Source organism: Natator depressus, chromosome 23, assembly GCF_965152275.1.
Source record: "Natator depressus isolate rNatDep1 chromosome 23, rNatDep2.hap1, whole genome shotgun sequence".
Lineage (NCBI taxonomy): Eukaryota > Metazoa > Chordata > Testudines > Cheloniidae > Natator > Natator depressus.
The window spans coordinates 7,375,897-7,397,465 of NC_134256.1; the positions used below are offsets into that span (position 1 = coordinate 7,375,897).

The 21,569-nt window shown below is 53.6% G+C and overlaps 2 protein-coding genes across 4 annotated transcripts in view; one reads left to right on the forward strand and one right to left on the reverse strand.

Moving 5' to 3' along the window:
* Nucleotides 1-2,459, forward strand: part of CLASRP (CLK4 associating serine/arginine rich protein) — a 40,541-nt gene extending 38,082 nt beyond the window's left edge. For both annotated transcript variants that reach the window (XM_074937702.1, XM_074937703.1), the window contains exons 22-23: nt 1,605-1,629; nt 2,270-2,459. In XM_074937702.1, the coding sequence (XP_074793803.1) occupies nt 1,605-1,629; nt 2,270-2,312 (68 nt within the window). In that variant the 3' untranslated portion in view covers nt 2,313-2,459. The remainder of the gene's footprint in view (nt 1-1,604; nt 1,630-2,269) is intronic.
* Nucleotides 2,460-2,984: 525 nt separating this feature from the next.
* GEMIN7 (gem nuclear organelle associated protein 7) lies at nt 2,985-9,635 on the reverse strand. Of its 2 annotated transcripts, none has more exons than XM_074937706.1 (2): nt 9,540-9,635; nt 2,985-8,271 (listed from the first exon to the last, which is right to left on the reverse strand). In XM_074937706.1, exon 2 carries the CDS (start codon nt 8,260-8,262, stop codon nt 7,882-7,884), a length of 381 nt encoding a protein of 126 aa, XP_074793807.1. In that variant the 5' UTR covers nt 8,263-8,271; nt 9,540-9,635; the 3' UTR covers nt 2,985-7,881. The 2 variants fall into 2 exon arrangements, with proteins under 2 accessions (XP_074793807.1, XP_074793808.1); XM_074937707.1 differs by having other exon boundaries at nt 9,495-9,592.
* Nucleotides 9,636-21,569: the final 11,934 nt, after the last annotated feature.

A 21,569-nucleotide genomic window follows, 5' to 3' on the forward strand; every position in this document is an offset into this window, starting at 1 on the left:
TGGTCAGTCGTTTCCTGAAAGGACTCAACAGGCTATATCCACACATCTGACAGCCAGTCCCGGCCTGGGACCTCAGTCTGGTCCTTTCCAGACTAATGGGGCCACCTTTTGAATAGCTGGCGACATGTTCTCTGCTGTACCTCTCATACAAGGTGACGTTTCAGATAGCAATAACAGCCAGGAGGGTGTCTGAACTTAAGGCCTCAACATCAGAGCCTCCTTACACTGTGTTTTGTAAGGACAAAGTTCAGCTCAGGCCACATCTGGCTTTCCCTCCCAAGGTTGTCTCCCAGTTTCACGTCAACCAGGACATCTTTCTCCCAGTTTTCTATCCTAAGCCGCACTCAAGCAGCTGGAAGCAGAAACTTCACTCGCTGGACATTGGCATTTTACATTGAATGAATGAAACCGTTCCAGAAGTCCATTCATCTGTTGCCGTAGCGGACAGAATGAATGGGCTTCCAGTCTTCTCCCAGAAGATCTTGTCGTGGATCACGTCCATGCATCCAGGAGTGCTATGGCCTGGCAAAGGTACCTGCCCCTTTGCTTACAGCACACTCCACCAGGGCACAGGCCTCGTCAGCGGTGTTCCTGGCACATGTTCCAACCCAGGAAATATGTAGAGCAGCGACCTGGTCATCAGTACACACTTTCACTTTGCATTATACAATTACCCAACAGGCCAGAGACAATGAAGCGCTGCTCTACCAAAGGCTGCAGTCAGCGAACCTTTGACCTCCGACCCTGCCTCCAAAAGTTAAGGATAGGAGTCACCTAATTGGAATTGACATGAGCAATCACTTGAAGAAAAATGTTACTAACCTTCTTGTAACTATTGTTCTTCGAGATGTGTTGCTCATGTTCATTACAATACCCACCCTCCTACCCCTCTGTCGGAGTAGCTGGCAAAAAGGAACTGAGGGGATGGTGGGTCGGTATAGCCCTATATTGAGCGCCGTGAAGGCGTCCAGGCCAACCCGATGGATACTGCTGGGGGGAAATCTGGCTGCCATGCATGCAGTGTGCGCACACCTAATTGGAATCGACATGAGCAACACATCTCAAAGAACAACAGTTATGAGAAGGTTAGTAACCGTTTTTTCCCAGTCCTTACGTTATGTAGCCAGCCAGTGCGTGAGGCTTTGGTGTTCACACAGAACCGGTTGTGGTGTTGAGTGACAGACCTTTACACTGCTAAGGGAATGAAACTGCCGCCATAGCCCGCCGTGCTGCAGACACTTGCATGTTGTTCACCTTGGCGCTCGCCAGTGATCGCACAGGTATCAGTGGGACGGTGTGAGTCAGGTTACCCTCCCCTCCTGCAGGGTCAGGTTGGTACTGTGCAGTACGTCCTTTCCCCAGCGCCGCTGGCTGAATCCCCTGCATTTCTCACTTAGTTCACAATAAATCAGCACAAGTTTTGAGAGATGCCTCCCCCAGCCTAAAGCTGCTGGAAAGGGCTGTCCCACTTTAGCTCAGCGGTCAGGAGAGGGGTAACCTGGCTGCTCTGGACTGTGCCTACAGGGCAGCTGCATCTCCTAAACCCCTGTCCGCCAGTACAGAGGCTTCATCTCCAACTTGTAACCCTTGCTTTTTCTTTGCAGGTCGGGAATATGGTTCCTCCAGGAGGTATGTTCAATCTCCCCTTGTCTGGGATGGGGTAACCAGCTGCCTGCAGCTCCCAGCTGTGCCCATGGGGGAGCTGTGAGGGCAGCCAGTCCTGAGCCTTGGGGCGGGTGGGCACAGGGAACACACGTCACTCAGGACCCCGTCCCCATGTCTTCATAGACCTGGCGTGCCCTGCTGGCCCCGCTCGCGCCCCTAGTCTGGCCCCTGGCACTCCGCGGGCTCCTCCAGTCGCCACCTAATACGCTGCAGGTCCTGCTCACACCCTTGGCTGTTCACCTGCATGCCAAGGCGGGGGGTGTCCTGGCCCTGCAGCAGGGGAGGGCAAGGCTGGCTGTGCTGAGGGCAGGCTCGGGTGCACTCAGCCAGCTGTGTCCATGACAGCTTGGCTGCCCTGTGCAGAGTCGTCCTGCATGGGTGGGAGAATCGAGTGGCCCAGTCCCTGTGTGCGGCTGGGGCCCGCTTGTCACCTCTGGGTTCAGCGGACGGGAGGGAGTCAAACGCAGGGAGTCCCGCGTCAGGCTTTTTCATGGACCAGAGAGGTTGATGTAGCTCTGCTGCCCCCTATAGGAAGGGGGGCAGCGCCGGCCCCCGCTGCACATTCCCCTCCTTGCTTTAACCAGCTTGTCTTCTCCCTTTGCAGGCGTTCCCGCTCCCGGTCGAGAAGCCCTCACTACCGCCATTAGAGCGTGAGTCCCAGCGCAGCCCTGGTCTCTGCCCCCTGTGGTGTGGTCGGCTCAGCAGGCCCCACCAGCCCTGCTGTGTAGCAAAGCTGTACATTGCTGTTCTGTTTTTAAGATGCTAGTATCGGATAATAATAAAAAATCCTCCTTAGCCCTTGCAGGAGCCTTAAACTGAACATATAGGACGAGGCCTCAGATCAGTCTCTGCAAGGACCTGCACCGAGGGTAACTGCCGAGCTTTCCTGTGACAGGGCAGGGGTGGAGCTGAGCAGTTTGACTTTGTGAGAAGGGGAGTGGGTCTGCAGTGTAAGGTAACCAGCTCCCACCCTGGAAATGGGGGTTAGGGGGCAGTAGCTGTAAGCCATGCCCTTCCCCTTGGAATGGCTGTGGCCTGCCCCTGCAGGCAGCAGAAGGAATAAGGCTTGGAGGACGCAGGATGGCTTAGGCTGTGGCTTTCCAAAGGAAAGGTCAGATTCCTCCACCCCTAGGCCCTCTCTGCTCGATGGGCTAGTGGGTGCTCTTAGGGTATGCCTAGTGTGCTGAGAGGGGAGGCTCCTTCCAGCATGTTAGAGGGCTTATTCCTTCACCCTCCCATTCCCCTAGTCCTTCTCGCATCAATAGAGAGCACTAATACCCAAAGTCCGAAGGTGCAAACAATTTGATGTTTATTGGGGTGAACTTCCAGCAAGCTTAAATCCAAGTTCCTTTTTCCTTATTTTCGAATCCCAACTTACTTCCTGTTTGCCCCTAATTTATACAGTAATAGTCTCAGTTATACCTTAACCAATCTTAATATATCGTAACATGATTAGCTAACCAGCTATATCCCACCACCTTAATTAGTTTGCACCCAGCAAAATTAATTATACTGCAGACAAACAATCACAGAACCAGACACAGACCATGTAAATAAACAATAGCAAAGTAGGAACGATGACAAAACAAATCAGAAGTGAGGATTTCACAACTACATCTATAAAGACATAAGGGTTTCCTAACTATGTCTATTGATAAGTGACTTCCTACCAAACAGAAAATTATCAAACTAAATTTCCTTTTACATATTCTAGACTCTTCCCTTTATCTGGAGGCGATAGATCGGATCACCTTTCTAACAGCCCCAGATTGCCTTATTTCAGTATGACCAGTTTGGAATGCGAGCATGACACCATACACTTCCCAGCTTATGGCTGCCTCTGCAGCTTAACCAAAGGCCTTACCTTAAGCACAGGGCCTCAGACTGTCCCAGTGAGAGAAGGCCCTTACACAGGCAGACAGGGATTTTGATTCTTTCTTTTATACCCCTGTAACTAGCGAAATGATAAACATATACCTACATTCTTAAAGTATAGGCTGGGGTAGGCAACCTGTGGCACGCGTGCCAAAGGCAGTACACGAGCTGATTTTCAGTGGCCCTCACGCTGCCTGGGTCCTGGCCACCAGTCCTGGGGGCTCCGCCGCTGGCCCCTGCTAGCCGGGGTTCCGTCCACCGGCCCTGCTCGGCCCACTGCTGGCCCCAGGTCCCAGCCACTGGTCCCAGGGGCTCCGCAGCTGGCCTGAGGTGCCGGCCCACTGCCACCTGGGGTTCTGTCCGCTGGCTCCCTCAGCCTGCTGCTGGGCCCAGGTCCCAGCCATTGGTCCGGGGGGACTCCAATGCTGGCCTGATGTACCGGCCCCCTGCCAGCTGGGGTTCTGTCTGCCAGCCCCACTGCCAGTCCTGGCCACTGGTCTGGGCGGGGGGTGGGCGCTCTGCTGCCATCCTGGGGCTCTGCTCCTGGCCTCGGCCTGGGACTCTGCAGCCACCCCCAGCTGTGGCCCTCTGGCCCCAGCCTGGGGCAGTGAGGGGTGCAGACAGGGCCAAGAGGGGGCACAACTCAGCATGGATTGCATGGATTCTTATTACTGGCATGCGAAACCTTAAATTGTAGTGAATAAATGAAGACTCGGCACACCATTTCTGAAAGGTTGCTGACCCCTGGTATAGGCCTTTGCAGACAGGCCTAAATATCTGTATCCTAGCACGGGGCTATGAGGTCTCCATGCACTAGCCTGGGCCTTTTCTCTGGAAAGGTTCTGTTCCAGTTGGGTATGGACTTGTGGCTACTAAACCTGTACATGGCAGGTGCAAGCTCACCTGCTGTAAGTAGGGTTTAAACTGATGGAAGTGTTAAACCAGAACAACTTATGTACACGTACGGGTGGGAATCCAAACCAAGTGCCTACTCTGGTACCTGCAGCATGCCATTACCTAGCTCTTTAAATGCCACTGCACCACTGCGAGGAGGCTGGATAACAAACCAAGAAGAATTGCAATTCATAGAATCCTAGGACTGGAAGGGACATTGAGAGGTCATCTAGTCCAGTCCCCTGCACTCCTGGCAGGACAAAGTATTATCTAGACCATCCCTGACAGGTGTTCGTCTAACCTGTTCTTAAAAATCTCCAATGACGGAGATTCCACAACCTCAGTCGGTAATTTATTCCAGTGCTTAACTATCCTGACAGGAAGTTTTCCCTAATGTCCAACCTAAACTGCCCTTGCTTCAATTTAAAGCTATGGCTTCTACTCCTGTCCTCAGAGGTTAACAAGAACAATTTTTCTCCCTCCTTTTTGTAACAACCTTTTATGTACTTGAAAAACGTTATGTCCCCTCTTTCTTCTCCAGACTAAAGAAACCCAGTTTTTTCAATCTTCCCACATAGGTCATGTTTTTTAGACTGGTGGCTCAAAACCTTTCTAGACTACTGTATCCCTTTCAGGTGTCTGATTTGTCCTGTGTACCCCCAAGTTTCACCTCACTTAAAAACTACTTGCTTACAAAATCAGACATAGAAATACAGAAGTGTCACCACACAATTACTGAAAAATGGCTTACTTTCTCATTTTTACCATATAATATCAATTGGAATATACATATTGTACATTTCAGTGTATAGTATATAGAAAGTATGAACAAGTCATTGTCTGAAATTTTAGGGTGTGCTGACTTTGCTAGTGCTTTTTATATAGCCTGTTGTTAAAGTAAGAACAGGGCCTCAGACTGTCCCAGTGAGAGAATGCCCTTACACCGGCAGACAGTGATTTTGATTCTTTTATACCTCTATAACTAGTGAAATGATAAACATATACCTTACATTCTTAAAGTATAGGCCAGGGTAGATGATAGCTAGATGAGTTGCTGTACCCCCTGGAAAAACCTCTGAGTACCCCAGGAGTACACGTATCCCTGGTTGAAAACCACTGTTCTAGACCTCGGATCAGTTTGTTGCTCTTCTCTGGACTTTCTCCAGTTTGTCCACATCTTTCCTGAAATGTGGCACCTAGAACTGGACACAATACTCTAGTTGAGGCCTAAGCAGCAGAGTAGAGCAGAAGAATTACTTCTTGTGTGTTGCTTATAACACTCCTGCTAATTTGATCTGGTTGGTATTAGTGAAACCTGCTGGAATGATCTGCATGCTTAGGATGTTACAAACCAATGGTTATAATCTATTTAGTAGGAGGACTAAAATGGGCAAAAGGGGAGGGGAGCTTGATGTCAAAAAGGGAATTAGCTGTTTGAGACATTGATAACAGAAGAAAGTGATGGTGAATGCTTACGGCTCAATGTCTAGCAGATAAAGCACAAGATGGGGTATTAGTTGGTGTCTGCAACAGCCCACCACACACTAGGGAACAAGCTGACTGGCTCCTTACACACCTATCTGAAAAATGTAGGGAAAACACTGATCATGGGAGACTTCAAGTAGAGTGACACATGCTGGGTCTCATGCTGCCTGTATTAAAAATCCTTGTGTTTCAGGGGGCACGGCTTGCTGCTTGGCCCAGGTCATTAATAAAAATGTTAAAGAGGAAGAGGGAACAAAACAAATCATCACTGAAAAAGTTTGCAGATGACACAAAAATTGGGGGAGTGGTAAATGAAGAGGACAGGTTGCTGATTCAGAGCAACCTGGATTGCTTGATAAACTGGGTGCAAGGAAACACTGTGTTTTAATGCAGCTCAGTGTACACCTAGGAACAAAGAATGCAGGCCCTACCTACAGGATAGTCCCCCAGCCTGGGAAGCTGTAACTCTGAAAGTGTTTTTTTTGTGGGGGAGGGATAATCGGTGGAACATGAACTCCCAGACTGATGCTGTGGCCAAAAAAACTAATGTGACTCTGGGATGCATAAGTAGGGGCCTGATTTTCAATCTAAGTTACCTTAAGGGGCCTGATCTTCAGAGTCCTCTGCAGGTTCTGAAAATCAGGTCTATCTAAGACATCTCCCACTGGATTCCTAAGGAGTGCAAATCGAACCATTAGTCACTACCGAAAACCTTGGCCAATTAGCTCATTTCCAGGTCACAGGAGTGAGCCCCATGGCAGGTTCCAGAGCAGAGAGTTGAAATCCCTGCTCCACTGATGCCAATTCACAGAGCACATTAGCTTGCCAAGTTTCATCTCAAACGGCTAAGCTCAACCGCTCTCTGTCCCACCAGGCCAATAATCCATGCAGCCACAAGAACCTACAGCCTCCCCCTGCAAGCCGGTGGGGTCCTCTTGCCCTTCTGAACTGGCCAGAAGGAACCAGGGAGATCAGATATTAACTACAATCTGAAAGAAATTGGAGCTGGAAAATCCTACTGCATCTAGGGGGCTACCCCTCTGTCCATGCCCAATGGTGCTCTGCAGATTTCTACCAGCTTGCCCGGGAGACCAGAGCACAGCCTGAGACCTTGCTCCTGGCTCACATTCATCTGAGATTATTATGTGCTCCGCTTCAGCCTATTACTTTTCAGCCTCACCTCAATCACAGTCCACAAGGGCTGACATCTTCTAACACTGCCTGGGCCGTCACAGTGGCACAGGCCTCACCTCTGTACATCCCAGCTCTGCTCTGCACCTTGCCCCACACTATGTTCTACACAGGCCCAAGGGGCTGGCAGTTCAAAGCTTACAGCAGGCAGAAACAGGGAGACTTTGGTTTTACTTCCACAATATCCATCCCTCCTCTGATATTCATGGATCCCACACTGGGTCGGGTGTCTAGACAGAAGGGAGGGGTGCAGCAGTGATAGACAAGGCTCCTCAGGTTTCTTCCCCTATTTGAATAGGTGCTCATAGTTACTCACAGCCAACAACAAGGATGCCAGGTGCTCACTGAGCCACCCAGACTGGTAACCTTCAGTGAGCAGATTTGGTGATCATGAGTTATTTGCAGAATGATCATTTTGGCCTCTGTGCTCCAAAGTGATGGAAACTTTTAGGGGTTCTATTCAGTGGGGCCAAGCAGATTAGCCAAGGGAATGGGATATCTTGTTTCCATAACTAGCAGATAAAAGAAACAGAGATGAGTTGTGCCAAATGGATGCAGCTCCATGCACCCCCAAGCTCATTTCCACTCCAATTCAGGGCCATCTCCAGAGCAGCACAAATGGGTGGAGGGGAAGCACCACTTTCCAGCTATGATGCTGGGGCCTGAAAATTCACCTCCACTCTGAAAGGCGAAGAAAGAACTCTGCAAGCTGTACCCGAGTGCGTTTTTATTAGAAAGCAGGACAGGTGGGGGGCAGGGTGCCCGTGGCAGTCACAGCTCGAAGGTGTAGGAGATGATGTCCGAGCAGCGGAGCAGTGCCTCCCTGTGCACGCCCAGCGGGGTCTGCAGGTCGGACACCTGGAAGTTCAAGATGTCTATGTCTGAGGCGTCGAAGCAGGCCGAGACATTGACTCTCTCGTACATTGTGAAGTGGATGGTGCGGCCAACCATGGCAAACAGGCTGCGCAGGTACCGCTCCCGCAGAGCCACGCGGCCCTGCTGCTCCCGCTCCAGATCCGCCTTGTTCCCACAGCCCACAGTGGAGATGCTGATGGGGCTCAGAGCCTGGTACCGAGGGGAGTTGGGGTCAAAGCCACGGCTTGTGCCATCCGGCCCACGGGGCAGGCGGATCACGCTGACTGGCACCTTCATGGCAGGCTCCTGGGGGCAAAGGCAGCAACATGTGAGCTGGCAGCACAAGTGCCGTGCTAGAGCAATGCCTTCCACAGACTCGGGATGTAAACAGCAGTTAAAAAAAGTAACCGTGCAACCGATTACAATTTTATCGGTTACATGTTTAACCGGGGAACTAGCGGTGCAGGGCGTGCTGCAACACCCCCACATTTTACGTGGGGCCCTAGCGCCCGTGCCTGGGGATGCTGGACCCAGGGGTCCCGGCTGCTGCCCCTTGGACAGCAGCAGCGTCCTGGGCTCTGGCCAGCAGCAGAGTTTAACGGTTAGACTGATGCTTACCAGTTAAACTTTTACATCCCTACCACAGACCTGCTTCGGAAGGGCAGGCCCCCGGCTGCCACCCACCCCTGCCCTCCCCGCAGAATTAACCCCTACGGGCAACTATCTTGATACACCAACCCCCCAGCCGCCACTCCCCCCTCCCCCCAGAGATACCCCTGCCAGCACCCCCCATGCCCTCCCCGGGTAACCCACCCCCAATACACCCACCCCCCAGCTGCCACTTCCCCTCCCCCCAGAGATACCCCTACCAGCACCCCCCATGCCCCCCCAAGTAACCCACCCCCAATACACCCACCCCCCAGCTGCCACTTCCCCTCCCCCCAGAGATACCCCTACCAGCACCCCCCATGCCCCCTCGAGTAACCCACCCCCAATACACCCACCCCCAGCTGCCACTCCCGCCTCCCCCCAGAGATACCCCTGCCAGCACCCCCCATGCCCTCCCCGGGTAACCCACCCCCAATACACCCACCCCCCAGCTGCCACTTCCCCCTCCCCCCAGAGATACCCCTACCAGCACCCCCCATGCCCCCCCCCGAGTAACCCACCCCCAATACACCCACCCCCCAGCTGCCACTCCCGCCTCCCCCCAGAGATACCCCTGCCAGCACCCCCCCGATACAACCAGCACCACCCATGCCCCCCCGAGGAACCCACCCCCAATACACCCACCCCCCCAGAGATACCCCTACCAGTACCCCCCATGCCCCCTCGAGTAACCCACCCCCAATACACCCACCCCCAGCTGCCACCCGACCCAGCTCCCTCCGGAGATACCCCATCCCCGATACACCCAGACCCCGAACTCCCAATTACCGCCCCGAGCCCCACCCTATAGCAGCCCCCCCCACCCCCCCGGCTCCCCCGAGATCTCCCCGCCGGCCCCCAGGCGCCACCCCCGCTCGCACCCCGGCCGGCCCGAGTCAGACCCGGAGGCTCCGGCCCGGCCTCACCCTGCGGCGGCCGGTCCCAGGCGGCTCCCGGAGATCGGCGGACTCGGTGCAGCAGCGAACAGAGCCCGGCCGGGAGCACGAACCGCCCGCCTGGTTCCGCCCCGCCCAGCTCCCCCAGACCCCGGCAAAGCCCCGCCCCTTCGTCCCCCCCCCAGACACCAGCCCCCCCCGCTCCTCCCACCCCCACACCTGCCCCCTGGGCCTCCGCCCTGGGCTCCCTCCGAGATGTGCCACCCGCCCTGCCCCCCGTGCCTCCACCATGTCCCTAATCAGGGCCGCCCCAAGCGCAAAAAAAAAAAAAAAAAAAAAAAAGGCGGCCGGAGATAGGGGCGGGGGAGGCCGGGGTAGGGGGCGCCCCGGCACCTCTTCTCCGCCCCCGCTCGCCCCCGCGGGGCAGAAGCCTGGTGGGGCTGCGGCCCGGGCTCGGTGCTGCTGCTCCGCGGCAGCCGAGCTCCCGCCTCTTCCCGCAGCGCGCTGCGGACTCGCCCGCACTCCGCTCCCTGCCGCCGGTCCGCGGTGTGCCGGGCAGAGGGAAGGGGAGGTGGAGAAGAGGCGGGGGAAGGGGGTGGAACTGGGGTATACCCCCTCCAGCCCCCTGCTGTGAACCGCTCAGGGCAGGGGGCTGGGAGCACCCCCGCCACCCCAGCCCACCTCCCCAGCCCTGTACCGCCCTCACACACCCAGCCCTCTGTCCTGACTCCTGCACCCCCCCACACCCTGCCCTGACTCCTGCAGCCCCTTACACACCCAGCCCTCTGTCCTGACTCCTGCACCCCCCCACACCCTGTCCTGACTCCTGCACCCCCCACACCCCAGCCCTCTGCCCTGACTCCTGCACCCCCCTCCTACACCCTGCTGTGACTCCTGCACCCCCTCACACACCCCCGACCCCTGCCCTGACTCCTGCACCCCCAACCCCTGCCCTGACTCCTGCACCCCCACACACACACCCTGCCCTGACTCTTGTGCCCCCCAACCCCTGCCCTGACTCCTGCAGCCCCTTACACACCTCAGCCCTCTGCCCTGACTCCTGCACCCCCCACCCTGCCCTGACTCTTGCACCCCCCAACCCCTGCCCTGACTCCTGCAGCCCTTTACACACCCCAGCCCTCTGCCCTGACTCCTGCACCCCCCAACCCCTGCCCTGACTCCTGCACCCCCTTGCACCCCCAACCCCTGCCCTGACTCCTGCACCCCCTTGCACCCCCACACCCTGCCCTGACTCCTGCACCCCCCCACACCCTGCCCTGACTCCTGCACCCCCTTACACACCCCAGCCCTCTGCCCCGACTCCTGCAGCCCCCTCCACACCCTGCCCTGACTCCTGCAGCCCCCTCACACACCCCAGCCCTCTGCCCTGACTCCTGCACCGCACACACCCCAGCTGGTGACCAATCCCCCCCATGCCCCGCTGTGCTCTGGCCCTTGCCTTGCTCCAGCTGGGGACCAATCCTTCCCATCCCCACCATGCCCAGCTGTTAGGGTGGATAAAAATCAATGACTTTAAAAAAAATCAAAAATATTGGATTTTTTTAAATTTAAATTGGATTTTTGAGGAAAAAACATATCTAAAGATAGTTTTAATTAAGATACATTATATCTCATCATGCAATAGGGATTATAAATTCTAATTCTATAGTATGAGACAATATATTAATGTAATGTTTAAGAAACGTTTTGTAAATGAGTTCCAATAGTTCATGGATTAGGGACCCAATTTTATGGGGTTCCATAGGCTTCTGTATAGATTATTTAGGTTAATCTTTCTATCTACCCAGTGGGACTCAGTCTAGAAGATACCATCAGAAGTGCTTAGTTTTGCAGTTGTATTATGTTGTACTATGCAATAAGCGCCGACTTGCATAATATAGATGTTGTAGAAATGTATAGAAAGCCCGTGTTCGCTCACAGCATGCGTCCCCACTACTGCGGCACCATATTACCATTGGTCCTCCCCTTCCCCTCCAACTACTATTCTAGAAAATTCTTTGACCTATATAAGCGGCCGCGTCAGGCATGCCCAGCACAATGTCTACAGTGTTTGTAATCTTTGTTGCGCGTACTCTACTGAAATAGCATAACAAGCCCGTGGCTTTATGTTTTAATTCAGTCGTATGATACCCCCTTTTAATTTTAAAATATGGATCGGTTCATTGTTAATATAAGAAAAGGAGCAAACTGAATTATAATGAATGTGCTGATAGTAATGCAAATACCTTGGACTCCTCGGTTAAGAACTTACATGAAGATAATGCCGCCACCAGTACCAGTGTGTGCAATAAACTGAGTAATGACCAACAGTAACAGACTTTGTCTCTTAGTTCAGGTCAGTGTAGTTCCTATTCAAAGCCATCAAACATTCCATCTGATGACCCGGTCTGTGATATTCTAAAAAATAGATTAGAACGCCAGTTTCGATTATATAGAGGTCCTTATTAGCCTAGATTGAGTATGTTTCCTAGAAGTAAAATAGGGAATAAATAAAGAAGCATTTATTGATAAGGGATTCAGAAACTGATATAAGGCCAAAGAATGTTTTTAAAACCACCGACTGTCAAAATCTCATGTGTTGAGCTGTTTTTCATGGTCAAGTTTTAATGAAGGGAAACCTATTGATATATTGTTGGATGAGGGCAAGCAGGATTATCTGTCTAAACAAGAAGAAGAACGGTGCCATAACCGAAGTGTAATGGAGCAACTGATTGACATTGTTCTGTTTTTGGTGAAAGGTGGGAGACCATTCAGGGGTCACAATGAAAAAGCTGACAGTTTTGAGAAAATTTCTAAATCTTGTCAATATGCTCCAAAAATATGATCCCGTAATGGCAAAGCATGTGCAACAATCTCCTTGAAATGCTACCTCTCTGAGTAATCGCATCCAAAATGATTTAATTGTAGCCTTGCACAGCGTTGTGCAACAAAAGATTGTGTCTTCACTAAATGGAAAAAATGGTCTCAATAATTGCCAACGACACAACTGACTGTGGACACCATGAACAGATGTCCATTGTGGTGCAGTATTTTAACAATGAAAAACATAGTCCAGCTGAACATTTTGTGTCTGTTCAGAGACTATTAACAGTTGATGCTCAGTCTATTTTTGACCAGTTAAATGACGTCCTTGGCATTCTTAAAATTGACTGGACATCAGTGATGTCTGTCTGTTTTGATGGCGCGTTTACTATGTCTGGATGTACTGTGGGAGTTCAAATGAAATGTAAAGAAAGAAACAGTGAAATACTCTATGTACACTGCTATGTGCATCGTTTGAACCTCATCCTAGAAGATGCATGCACTGCTAGTAAACAGAACAGAACTGTCTTTGATTTTTTTTCCATGTTATTCAGACTCTTTATGCCTTCGGGGGGGGAGTCCTGTGCGACATGCAGTAATGGAGAAGATTTCACAAGAAGTAGGATCCCAGTTGAAGACTTTGAAGTCCCTGTCAAACACAAGATGGGCATGCAGAGCAGAAGCAGTGGCTGCTGGAAAGCAAAACTACTCCATCATTTTACAAGCTTTACAAGAGATTATCGAAACAACTTGCCTTGCTGATGCTAAAATAAAAGCCAGGGGCCTTATCCATGAACTAAATTAATTCAAGTTCATCTTTGCCCTTCACATGTTGCACCCTATTCTCCAGATGGTGGTAAAAGTGAGTAAGGCTCTTCAAGCTCCAGATCCAGGGCTGGCTCCAGGCACCAGCTTTCCAAGCAGGCACTTGGGGTGACATTTAGAATGGGGCGGCAGTCCGTGTCCCGCAGCAGCAATTCGGCAGCAGCTCCGCTACTCTTCCTGCCGCAGCGGCTTGTGGCGGTGGCAATTCAGCGGCGACTGCTTGGGGCGGCAAAATTGGTAGAGCCATCCCTATCCAGATCTCAACTTACTTACTGCAGTGACAGGGGTGAAAAGCTTGTGTAACTCTTTTGGTGCGATGAGAAGTGGCCCAGAATATTTTCAATCTATTTTCAATGAAAATGTGTGTAGAGAATGATATATCGATTCCTCCAGTTAAGAAGAGAAAAACGTCCACTCGTATTGATGATGCGTTTGAGTCCCAGCATCACTTTGATACAAAAGAGGAGCAGGAGAGTTTACCCACTCTCCTAGACTCAATGATTACCAGCATTGACCAGCGATTTGAACGGGAGACTTGTAAAATTGTGACTGCAATGGGAAAACTGCTGAACTTAGACATTGGCAGGGACGATATGAGAATCATTGCCAACAAATTTAAAGTGTCCTTGGATGAGTTGGAAGCTGAAGTTGGATTGCTTTGGGGTTATGACGGATCTGTTCCTAAAGGTAGCACTACGAACACCACCAGAGAGTGGCTTGATTCGCTAAAGGAATCAGATTGGTCTTCCATGTTCCAGGCCTTTTACAAATCTATTCAATGCTTTGCAGTCTTACCTGTTACAAGCTGTTCATGTGAAAGAGCCTTTTCGAAACTAGCACATGTAAAAAACAAACTAAGAAGTAAAATGTCCCAACAGCGTCTCGACTCACTCATGATTTTGTACATTGAACAAGAATTGGCTTTGTCAGTTAATTACAACGATGTGATTGAGGAATTTAAGTCCATAACACCTGGTGAGCGATGTCTCATTCTCTAGGACAGGAAGATGAAGAAACCTTAATCTGTTTTGGTCAGTTTGGGTTAGCTCATTATCTGGTTAAAGATAAAGATCATGAAAATTGACTGTATCTTTGTATATGCCTGGTTATCATTACAGAAAAATTTGGAATTTTGTGTCTCATTTTTTAAGTTTGTATTTTTTAAGTACAGTTTACTTGTTAATTTAAAAAACATTAAGTTTTAGTTTCTTTAGTTTGTTTGATGAATAAAAATGTCCTTTATGATTGAGTATTCAATAAATGTTCGCCTTTAAAAAAAAAAATTCCCTGGGTGCACACCCTAATGAAATGTGCACCCAGGCTCTGAACCACCAGATACACCCACCCCAAGCTGCGACCATCCTCTCACACTCAGGGCGTAGCCTGGGCTGCAAGATCTGCACCAGAGCTAGGCCCTGATCTCTTTCAGCTCCCTGGGCCCAGCTGCTCCCTGGCTCAGTTTCACCGACCCTGCAGCAGGGGCTGCTCCTCTCTGCACTGTCTGGGATACTTGTCCGCCCTTTCCTACTGCAGCCTTGGGCAGCCCCCTCTCAGGTCTGTGGGGGAGCTCAAGGACCCAGGGCAGAGGGCAAACCAGGCAGATAGGTCCCTGCTTCTCCCAGCAGGAGAGTGTCCATCTTGACCATGCCTCCAGCCCACTCTTCCTCTCTAGACAGGAGCCACCCACTCCACATGCTACCCCTGGTCCCACTACACTGCCCCGCTGCTTGTGATGCTGGAGCAGCCTCCATGCTGGGCTCCTAGCCCTGCCATCGCTCCTTCTGTTACTAACTCTTTTGCTAAAACAGAGTGCTCAGCTGGGGAGAGCAATACACTTTCTTACAGAAGACTGGGAGCATCTATTTTAGCAGTCTGTAAGGATTTTTTAGGGGACCTATCTGACCAAAAGACTTTGGGGAGCCTACAGTATACCTCCCGCTGGGTCCCCCCTTAAGCCCGTCTATCAGAGCCGGAACAAAAGAAACCACCCCACGGACGTAAACTCAGAACACCACTTTATTTACTAAAGGAGGGGGATGGATTAAGGACTCTGGAGATTTGGACTATGCACACACACTCGAGAAGGCAATGGTGGTCTTCTGCCTTCTTCAGGTGCGGCTGACGGAGAGGCTGCAGAATCCGGATCGGCGATGGCCACCGACGGTGGATCACAGGTGTAGAAGACAGGTGTGTAACCCTATCTCAGACCCCTCCCCCCACCCATCCCTCGCTGCGCTGTCTATGGTCATACGCCTGAACTAACTAATCGGACCAAGTCCGCGCTTCCCAAAAGAAAATAACAAACAGCCCCCCCCCCGACAGTTCTGTTTAGTGAGTGGCTGCTGCAGGCCAGTCCCCGGTGTGAAAGGGGGTCCCACACCACAGAGAGAGAGCGTCGGACACCTGAGCCCCCAAAGGCTCCAGAGCCCCTGGCCCCTCCCCTCATCTGCCTTTATAGGAACCGGTTGCTTAGCAACAACAGATTCCCGCTCTTTCTACTTTCCCGCCTTTTGCTCAGCCTAGGGGAACAAGAACCTGCCACAACATGGAGGTCACCTTGTTCTTATCCCAGACCAAGATGGCCGCCGAATAAACAATACCTGAAAACCCAGCTTTGGTGCCTTTCCCAATAATTTGGCAGGGGCGAAGCTGTGACTAACCCAGGGAGGGAATGGGGCAAGCTGCGGGGAGAAAGCATAGAGAGGGGGGATGCATCAGGGGCAGGAGCTGGGGGGATGGGAAGCTGCAGGGGAGGGGAGAGAGCCAGGGGAGGTAGTGGGGAGGCCGTAGGGAGGGATGCTCAAGGGGCAGTAGGCATGGGTGGTAGGCACGGGAGGCAGGAGTTCGTACACGGGTTGGGGTGTCAGGCCATCTCCTTGTGAATCCCACCAGGCTCCAGGGAACCCCACGGCCAGCAGATCCCCCTGCCTCACAGCCTGGATCCCCAGCCTGTAGTCTCGGGGGGTGGGGGGCGATGTGACTGCCTCAGGGGCATTTACCCCACTCCCACCCCAGGAGGGAAGTGAGGCAGAAGCACAGGACCTGCGCTGGGTGCGTGGAGGCCTTGAGCTCCCCCAGCAAGTGCTTTGGGGCAGCCCTCGCCCTGCGCACCATGTACAACATCAACGGGTGAGCCGGGCACCGATGGTGGGGGCGCAGAGTGAGCCTGGCAGCCAGGTGGGCGAGCAAGAGAGAATAGCCCCCCTGGGGGGGGGACACTTTCAAACCCCACCCCACACTCCTTGGTGACCGCAAAGATCTCACTGGGGCAGGGGCTTGGAGAGGGGTTCAGACTCTCTAGGTTATGGGCCAAGGGATTGGGACACCTGATAGGGCAGGTGAGACTCTATGGGGGATCTATCACAAGTGGATCTCTTATGCATGGATCTATAGGGTTGGGATCTATTATTAGGGGATCTTAATCTGAGAGCTCTGTAGTGAGGAGATCCATAGTGAGGGGATCTCAGTGTTGGAGATGCATAGTGAGGGGATCTCTCAGTGTTGGGGATTCATAGTGAGGAGATCTCTCTGTGGTGGGGAATCTCTAGTGTGGGGATCTCTAGTGAGGGGCTCTCTCTGTGTTGCAGATCTCTCTTTTGGGGGATCTCTAGTGGGGGGCTCTCAGTGTTGGGTCTCTCTCAGTGGGGATCCACAGTGAGGGGATCTCTCGGTGGTGGGGAATCTCTAGTGAGGGGATCTTGGTGTTGGAGATCCATAATGAGGGGATCTCTCAGTGTTGGGGATCTCTCGTGGGGATCCCCATAGTGAGGGGACCTCTCGGTGGTGGGGAATCTCTAGTGAGGGGATCTTGGTGTTGGAGATCCATAGTGAAGGAATCTCTCAGTGTTGGGGATCTCTAGTGAGGGGATCCATAGTGAGGGGATCTCTCAGTGGTGGGGAATCTCTAGTGAGGGGATCTCTTGGGTGGGGGATCTCTAGTGAGGGGCTCTCTCAGTCGTGGGGATGTATAGAGAGCGGCTGAGACAATCTGTAATAGGAGTACGGCTCCCCTTTGGGGATCGATGTACAGTACTGGGGACTCTCGCTCAGGAGATCTATAATGGGGTGATCTGCAGGTCAGCACTCTCTCTCAGGGGGATGATTATGGGGTGAATTGGAACTCTGTCATGGGGTGGTTCTGCCTATGGGGAAGGTGGGGCTCCCTTTCTCCAGGGACTGCTCTATGGGGTGGGGTAGGGGCTCATGGAGGAGGCTGGTGGCACTGCAGTGCCGGCATCATGGGGTGATTTTACCTCCCCCCACTCCGGCTGACCCCAATTCATTTCCCTTTCACTCAGAGCAATCCAGAGAGCCGGGATCCTCCCGTCCTGCAATCACAGCTACCAGGTACCTCCTTGTGCTCCCTGCCCCACAGGCTCCCTAGGGCCGTGTCCCTGGTGTGAGGGGCTCGGCTCATCCCCGCCCCTTGGGATCCCTGGCCTTTTCTGGCTGGGTTTGGCCTTGGCTGCCGATGGTTTGTGGAGGGGGAATTCCTACCTCCCTGTCACCACCCCTGTGTCCTGTTCTCTGACTCATCCCATCCTGCCTCCGCAGCCCCACTCCCTTCAGGAGGCTTTGGTTCCCATCAGGGGAAAGGAGCATGAGCTGCAGTGCATGGCCCATGGGCTTTCTCGTGCTCCCCAGGGGCCTGCGGGCGACAGCTATGGGGCAGGGTAGGGGACACTGGGGATTCTGGGTAATAAACAATGGGGCTCTGGGTGTGGGCAGGGGCTACAGGGAATTCTGGAAAACAGAGACTGGGGTGCTGGGGTTGGGCAAAGCCCCGGGGATTCTGGGTAACAGAGAATGGGACACGGGAGTTGTGCAGGAGCAATGGGGGATTGTAGGTGCTGAGGCCAAGCAGGGCTTTGGGGTCAAAGAGAATGGGAACGTGGGGCTGGGTAGGGTCGTATGTTTTTGCTGAGCTGAGCTCCTGCTCCACTCCCAGGCCTTCTCCAGAAGCGATGAGAGGATCTGGCCCTCCTGCAGCAGGGAGTTCCGCAGGTTGAAAGCTTTTATTTCTGCTCCTTGGTTGTAGGCCTCACCACCTTTCTTCTCTCTCGGTGTGCTGCAGGCCCGCCAGGTCCTCTTCAGCAACTTCTCTGCTGGGTGCCTGGAGGAGGGAACCAGGGATTTCTCCCTCTATCGGCCCTGCGAAAATCCCACGGGTCCTGCTGGTGGGGAGTGGGAGGGTCTTGTGGCTCAGCAGCAGAGAGCCCATTTGGGAAGGTTCCCCCCGGGGAGGTTGGAAATCAGGGTCCCCGTCATCAGAATAAAGTCCTCAGTAAGGATCGACTGAGCCTTGTGCGAGGGATTATTTTGTTAGCATGGCCCCGCTACAGAACCACGGCTACATGGCACCCAGGCGTCCGGGACACATAGTGGTTATAAGGGAAATAAATTCCTCCGGCGGAGGGGGTAAAGGGAGGGCGGCCCCTAGACAAGATGGGAAGCTGCGAGGTGGGTGACAGCAGGAAGGCTGAGACTCACCAACTCATCACAGCAGTGGCTGCACAAAGTGCCACCAGACCCTGTGTCCCTGCACCCCCCTCCCTGCTGTCTAAGTCACTGCAGCCCCCGCCACCCGCTGCACCCCAGGGGTCTCTCTAGCTCACTGCAGCCCCGCTGCGCCCCAGGGGGGTGTCTGGCTCACTGCCCCCCCACCCAAACACGGGGCTGGGGAAGCGTCCTTCTTGCGCTCGAATTGGTCAGGGCTCTGTCTCCTCTTCCTATTGGCTGTGTCGGGGGGGGGCGGAGCTTCCCAGGGCGGGGGCGGGTGTCAGGGGGCCCCGAGGCTCCGGGAGGCGGCTCTTGAGCAGCACGTGGAGCAGCCTGGAGCGCGAGAGGGTAAAGGGGGTGGGGCCGCCCTGAGTTCCCCCCAAATACCCCCCCAGTCCCCTCTCCCCAAATGTCCCCCACCCCCAAACACCTCTCATCCTCCCCCTTTTCTAGCCCCTGCTGCCAAATTCCTGCCCCCAAATACCTCACCCCCCCCTCCTCTTCTACCCACCTGCTACCCAAATACCTCCCACCCCTTCTCTTCTAGCCCCCTGCCCCAATACCTCTCATCCTCCCCTCTTTTCTAGCCCCCACCCCCAATATCATCCACTTCCTTCCTCTTCTAGCCCCAAATATCTCCCATCCCCCTTCTTCTAGCCCCCCTTCCCCAAATACCTGCCACCCCTCCAGCCCCCCAAATACCTCCCATCCCCTTCCTCTTCTAGCCCCCTGCCCCCAATACCTCCCACCTTTCCTCTTCTAGCTCCCCCATCCCCTCCTCCTCTTCTACCCACCTGCCACCCAAATACCTTCCACCCCTCCTCGTCCCCAGCCCCAAATATCTCCCATTCCCCCTCTTCTAGCCCCCAGCCCTGCCTCTAGCCCCCAAATATTTCCAATCCCCCCTCTTCTAGCCCCCCGCCATACCTCCTCTAGCCCCCAGCCCTGCCTCTATCCCCTTCCAAACACCTATCCTGAGCCCCCAGCACTCCCTCTAGACTCTCCCAAACACCATGACCCTTCCACTCCCTCCATTTGTAGACCCCCTCCCCTAGCACCTACCCTGATCTCTAACATCCTTTCCTGTAGCCCAGTGGTTTTCAACTTTTTTTCATTGGTGGACCCCCAAAACATTTCAAATGGAGGTGCGGAGCACTTTGGAAATCTTAGACATGCTCTGCAGACCCCCAGGGAGCCGCGTACCATAGGTTGAAAACCACTGACCTAGACCCCCCCAAATATCTACCTCAGCACCTCTGTCCTCTAGGCCCCCTGTCCACCCCCTCTTTCCTCCTCTAGCCTTCAGAGATAAAAGGAACCAGAAAGGTTCCCGAGAGCTGGGCGGGCGAATGTGTTCTGCTGAATGTGTTGCCCCCTCCACAGGCTGGCTGGGGGGAAACGGACTCTAGTGTTATTTATCCAATCCGAATAAATAATCCCTCTCCAATTGTAATCTCAGATCCTTCCCTAATTTGCCTCTGGCGCTAATCCTGCGTCCTCCCCAGCTAAACCTGCCTGTTCCCTTCACCCTGGCTATAACCCTGCCCCCTCCTCTAATCCCACCTCTTTCCTAATCTGTTTCTGGCACTAATCCCACTTTCTCCTCCAATTCCTCCCCCCCCCCGCCTCCCGCAATGAACCTAGCCCCCTCTTCTAATTGGCTTCCCGAGGACCCATCTCTAATCCTGCCCCCTCCTCTAATTCCCTCACTCTGGAACTAACTCTGCTTCCCATGCTTGGCTCTAACCTCCTAATCTTTCCCATATCTAATTCCAGCCCCTGGTCCCCTCCTAGCCCCCACACTTCCCGTTCTGCTGTCTGACCCACAGCTGGGCTCTTGCTCCTTTCAGCTAGCATGGAGGGGCTGCACCAGATGGTCACCAAAAACACCGGCTGGGGACTTAGCTCTGGATCCAGCTCTTGTCCCTGTGCGAGTGCCTGGACTCGGAGGGGAAGGATCCCTGGCCCGAGCCTGGCTCTCCAGGTTGCGCCTCCTGGCCAGGGGGTGCTAGTGTGCAGGGGACAGCTGGTGGGGGTGAATTTGGTTGAGCAACTATCAGGGCTGCATTAAACCAGTCCACAGTCCTAGGTGCATCATGGCATTGGGCTCTGCCTCCCTCGCTGTGTCTCTGCCCTACCCAAAGTGACAGGGGTGACACTCCCCTCTCCGAGAGGCAAGGGCATTGGTATGGGGCCCTATCCCCAGGAGTGGTACAGGGTCTGCTCTTCTCTGGTGCAGCAGGAGTGATAGTCCTTGCAGGGGGCCATACTAGCCCCAGCAGCTGGGGTGTGTCTGCTGGGGTGGGGGCAGGCAGGATGGCCCTGCTGCACTCTCCCCCTCCTGTCACACACAGCTCCCAGGGGTTGGGGTTGGCCAGGCCCCCTGGAGCATAAGGCCTGGAGTCAACACCCAGTGAAGCTGAGGCAGCTCCCCCTCACAGTGATAGGCTCAGGTTCTCGGTGGGCTCAGGCTGTTGGCGGGCTCAGGCAGCGTTGGTCACATCCCGAGCAGCTTCCCCCTTACAGCCATGGGCTTAGGCAGCATTGTTACCTCGGTTACGCTTGGGTTACATTTTCTGAGCTTTTCTTGCTAACCACAGGAACGGTATTTTGCTTTTGGGTGCAAGGCGAGATCCTGCTGGGGTCTTGTGACTCTGGGAGCCTCTGCCATCACCCCTGGTGGTTTGGGGACAGGCTGGCACATGGCAGGGAGCTCCCAGTACAGTTTAACCAGACAAGAATGAGATGGAACAGCGGGTGGGGAAGAGTGGACCCTGTTTGGGGGGGGAGCCAAGGTGGGTGAGTGGGGCGGGTGTGTGGCTGCAGGCTGGGGGGGAAAGCTGGACATCATGGCATAGTGTGGGGTTGGTAGAAAGGGCTGGGGTTGGATGGATGGATGGATGCTGTAGCATA